We start from the raw sequence: 5,183 nt of genomic DNA on the forward strand, positions 1-5,183 counted from the left end.
TCTGTAATTTTCACACTTAGCAAAGTCATCTGGCGGGCCGAACTGGACCACCTGGTGGGCACCCCTGATATAGACAGACTGGGTGAGAGATGACTAAGAGTATGATATAGACAGACCACAGACTGCGTGAGAGATGACTAAGAGTATGATATAGACAGACCAGAGACTGGGTGAGAGATGACTAAGAGTATGATATAGACAGACCAGAGACTGGGTAGGAGATGACTAAGAGTATGATATAGACAGACCACAGACTGCGTGAGAGATGACTAAGAGTGTGTTATAGACAGACTAAGTCTAAGTTGAGGTGTTAGGACAGGGAGGAAGCTTTGTGAGGCACAGAGAAGAAAAAAAACAGATGCTTGACACCATCTCTCGGCACGGTAGAGGAGAATATGATGGTCGGGGGGGGCTTTGGTGCTGGTAGAGTATGTCATTTGGAAAAGGAGAGTAAAAGGAATCTTTAACAAGGAAGGCTTTGACTACATTCTGCCATAACTTCATCGCCTTGCCATACCCTGTGGACGGCTCTTGACTGAAGCCAGTTATATCCTACAACAAGACCCAAAGCATGGCTCCAAATAACACAGATTCAAATGATGCAAGGCCTATTAACTGAAGAAGCAGTCAAGCTGTAATGCTGCCAAGTCTGTAAGCCCCAAGATTTTATTTCAAGCTGATATCATTATTTTTTTTACTTTGGCAATGTCTTGACTACATTTTCAATTTAATTTGCACCTTATTTGATGCAGAAAATAAGGGTTTTCCTGGCGATTTTAAACTTTTGAACAGTAGTGTATGCACGCACGCACACACACACACACACACACACACACACACACACACACACACATAGACACATATGTACACTTCCTGCAAAGTACACACTAGCATACCATTGTTTGTCACACATTCTCACAATCACACCTGCTCAGTTCACTCCCCGCAGCCCCATATAGCCCCCTTTCATCACATAGGCACACGTACACACACAAACACAGACACAGACACACACACACATGCACACACACACACATACACACTCAGTTTCACTCCCCCCCCCCCCCCCCCCCCCCCCCCCCCCCCATCCCCCTCCACCACCACCACCACCACCATCACCACTACCACTCCCACACATACACAAACACAGACACACACTCCTCTGTCACACACACACACACTTCCTGTCAGTTCCTGGCAGCTTGGTGTTGTTGTTGTTGCGTAATGTGCGTGGCCTGTGCCGGGTGCCTGCGACGCGGATCGTGGCGTTTGAGGTTAATTGCGTATGGAGGCGGTGGATGAGAAGCAGAGTGACGGATGGCTCCCTCCCTCCCTCCCTCCCTCTCACGCGCTCCCTCGCCTCTGGCTCCTCAAGTGAGCGTGTTCCCTCCTCCAGGAGCGCAGCAGCAAATGAAGCCCTTTCCCTGCTGTTTCCCTCAGTCTGAGCTGTCAGGGGACAATTAGCCCTTAATGAATGAATACGACTTTAATTGGTAGCCATTAAGGGACATGAAACAGCCTCTTTTCATCACCCCCCCACCCCCGCCCCCCTCCCCCCTTTGATGTTCATCATGTTGTCTTTTTCATTCATTGTCTTTTTCTCGCTCTTTTCTCTGGTGTTCGTGAAGGCTGCCACGGATGCCCTAGATCTCTTTTTCTGTGTGCATACATGCATATTTCCTCAGGTATGTGTGCCTGTATGTGTGTGTGTGTGTGTGTGTGTGTGTGTGTGTGTGTGTGTGTGAGTGTGTGTGTGTGTGTGTGTTGGGGGGGGGGGGGGGTGGGCAGGTACGAGACTGAGGGCTGAGTCACACAGAGCTGAGCGAAGTATGTAGGTGGGAGGGGGGGGGGGGGGAGGTGTCGTGAGCGTCCCCCGGCGGGTGAGCCCCAGCGCCCCTCCCCCTCCCCTCCATGAGTCAGTCACCTGCGGCGGAGCACGGAGCCAGTTAACCCCCCTGACACCCCCCGTGCCTGGAGCTCATTCAGCGACACGCTCCTCATCAGCACTCAGTCCCTCCATCTCCTCCTCTCTAGCCCTGGCTTTTCAACAGCCTCATTCCCTTCTCGTTTCTTTCTCAGTGGATCTCACTGGCGCTCTCCCACCCTTTTTTCTCTCTTTCTCACTCTCTTTCTACCCCTGTCTCTCAATCCATCTCTCTCGTCCTTTTTCTGATACACTGATACACGTCCATTGTCCTCTCTTTCTCTATCTTTCTTATGGACACTCTCTCCCCCCCCCCCCCCCCCCCCACTCTCACACACACACACACACTCTCTCTCTCTCTCGCTTTCTCTCTCTCTAACACACACTCTCTTTTTCTCCCTCCCCCTCTCTCTCTCTCTCTCTCTCTCTCTCTCTCTCTCTCTCTCTAACACACACTCTCTTTTTCTCCCTCTCGCTCTCTCTCTCTCTCTCTCTCTCTCTCTCTAACATACACTCTCTTTTTCTCTCTCTCTCTCTCTAATACACTCTCTCTCTCTGTTTCTTCCTCTCTCTCTCTCTCTCTCTCCCAGAGGCCCGCTCTAGTGCAGGCCTGTTTGGCAGCCTGTACCTGGAGCTCTCCACCACCCTGGAGCACCACACCTCTGAGCTGCTGGAGGCGGCGGTGCGGGCGGCCCGGGGCGAGAGCCTTTGGCCCTGCGGGGAGGACGGCGCCGGAGGTGGCCGCCGCGAGAGCCTCACCACCCGGGCCAAGCGCTTCCTGGCCAGCCTGGTGCCCCACTACCACCGCGAGAGGGAGAGAGACGGGGGCAAGTTCTTCCGACAGAAGTCACGCTCCTGCCACGACCTGGTAGCCCTGTGATGAGGAGAGAGAAGAGAGAAAAAGGAGAAAGAAACGGGAAATGAATAGATAAATGAATGGGTGAAAGAAGGATGGAATAGAGAGAGAGACGGTGGGGAAAGAGAATGAAAAGAGGAGAGAGAAGTGCTAGCTACTCGCAGCAAATAACCACATAATTCACATAAGATGCATTTCACAGTCAGAGACCTTAGGGGAGAGTGGAGGGTGTGTACACATCCGATGTCATTTAGGACCAGGAGAGAAAAAACTCAGAATAGCACTAGATTCTTAACATGTAGAGTACAGCACATAACCTATACCATCATTTTAAATACATTTGTAAATATACATATCATGGTGTGACCTGTATTGAGCTACTATTTGTCATGTTCACACAATTATCCCAATAAAAGTGTTACAGTACAAATAAACTGCAGTCAAAAAAACCCAACAACAATGGTGTCCTTTCATCCCTGCTTAAATGTGTAGATGTATGAAAATATGGAAGACATGACGTGGATTACTTAACCGTGAATAAAACTTTCTGATGTTTCGGTGTAGTTAAATTCAAAGAATAAAAGGATATACGTATATGATAGAAGCTTTACATCTGAAACCTTAATTTGGCTTCAGTTGCTGCACTCTCAGCGGACATACTGTCGACACCTTCAAGAGTTTCATGTCATCTACTCTATGTTCTCCAAAACATCAGAAAATGCTCTCTTCTTGTCTACGGCATTTTCCTTAAACCCCCACGTTGTCTTTCAAAACCATGCTGCCGCTGCCTGTGGAGCTCTGCTTTCTCAATAGCCAGGCCGTGAAAAAAAGACCATACACCCACATTCACTCAATGGACTGTAAGTGGCACACATTCACATGGCCCTCCATCCAACATGGCATCTGTGGTCTGCAGTTACTGTAGGACATGATAGACTGGTGCAATCTGGCCGTCGTCTCGAAACGGTGTCCTTGATTTACGTGACTGCTCAGTGTTTCCAAGACAGTCTTCTAGCCACAGAGATCCATTTCATTGGTTGAGACTGAAACTGTGGCAAGTATTTGTGTGTGCGAGTGTGTGTTTCTGTTTGTGTGCATGTATATGCGTGGTAGGGGAGGGGGGTATCTTTATGTTTCAACTCCTGGGAAACAACAAGACACTGTATATAGATTGTTGCCTGGTGACTGTAGTCATGGAGACCTTGATTCTTTGTGACATGTCAATTCTTTCTCTCTTTTTATTCCTAAAGAGAAGAAATGACTGTTTCAGTGTGACAGTGGGGGCACAAGACTGAGGGGAGCAACAAGCTCAGTTTTCAAAAATAAAGCCCTGTGCTTATGGTCAGAAATGAGCACACATACACACACACACACACACATACACAGACTGACACACACACACAACACATTATTCTCTGCCTTCTCTCTGGCTCTCGTCCTCCATCTCAATCCGTCCACATCCTCCCACACACACCCACACATGAGAGAGAGCGAGAAACACAAAATCAACAAATATTGAACAAGTAATGATGGTGTAGATCTGAGAATGCTTGTACCAAAATGTGTCTGTTGTATTGGAAAGAAGGGAAGCGAGAAAAAAAAAATCTGCCATTTAAAACTCTGAAATGGTGCCATGAAATCATCTCACTGTCTGACTCACTCTTCTCCCAAAGCCAACAGCCGCGTGACGGCACCGGAGGTACAGAGAGAGTGTGCGAGTGAGTCATCAGTGCCCCCTGCTGGGAGATTTGGATACTGACCCAAAACTCATTTTAAATATTGGGATTGTGTCCAGGTCTGATATCTCACAGTGTGGTCTCACAGAAGTACAATGTTCTTGCGTATTTGGACCTTGGTTACAGTCAGAGGAGGCTGTGTGTGTGTGTGTGTGTGTGTGTGTGTATGTGTGTGTGTGCATTGATCAAAGTTCTTTTTTGTGAGAGGTAGGGTCTTAACTGAAAGTATATGAAAATGGAGGTGTACAACTTCTACCAAGATCTATTTAGTTGTATTTTTTTCTTTTTTCCTTTCAATTGTCAGTTATCAGTTATGATAACAGGTTGTAGCATTGAAGAAGAGGAATGTATCATTTTAGTTACCATGAACAGTACAGTACAAATAGCAGTAGTTAAGCTAGTGTACAGTCCTCCACTGTCTGTTCATTGTCAGGTGTCAGAAACTGGGAAAGTCCAGGCAACAGCACGAATGATCTGCACAGTTCCTTGGAGGCACGGTGCAATCAATCGCACGGGAAAAGGGGCTGAATCACCCGCAGTTTGTCATACGCTATGACAGAATAGCACTCATCTCTGTACTGTACGAGGGGATTCCGAGTAACTTGACATTGCAGTCGGGGGGTGGGGGTTGTGGGGTGGGGTGTGTGTGATCTGTGCTGAACGCCTA

At 48.1% G+C, this 5,183-nt stretch overlaps 1 protein-coding gene across 3 annotated transcripts in view; it reads left to right on the forward strand.

The window, feature by feature from the left end:
* Positions 1–3,221, forward strand: part of LOC105895132 (GTP-binding protein REM 2-like) — a 13,467-nt gene extending 10,246 nt beyond the window's left edge. For all 3 annotated transcript variants that reach the window (XM_031574412.2, XM_012821704.3, XM_031574413.2), the window contains exon 6: positions 2,515–3,221. In XM_031574412.2, the coding sequence (XP_031430272.1) occupies positions 2,515–2,804 (290 nt within the window). In that variant the 3' untranslated portion in view covers positions 2,805–3,221. The remainder of the gene's footprint in view (positions 1–2,514) is intronic.
* Positions 3,222–5,183: the final 1,962 nt, after the last annotated feature.

The sequence above is a fragment of the Clupea harengus genome, chromosome 10 (genome assembly GCF_900700415.2).
Source record: "Clupea harengus chromosome 10, Ch_v2.0.2, whole genome shotgun sequence".
NCBI classification, from domain to species: Eukaryota; Metazoa; Chordata; class Actinopteri; order Clupeiformes; family Clupeidae; genus Clupea; species Clupea harengus.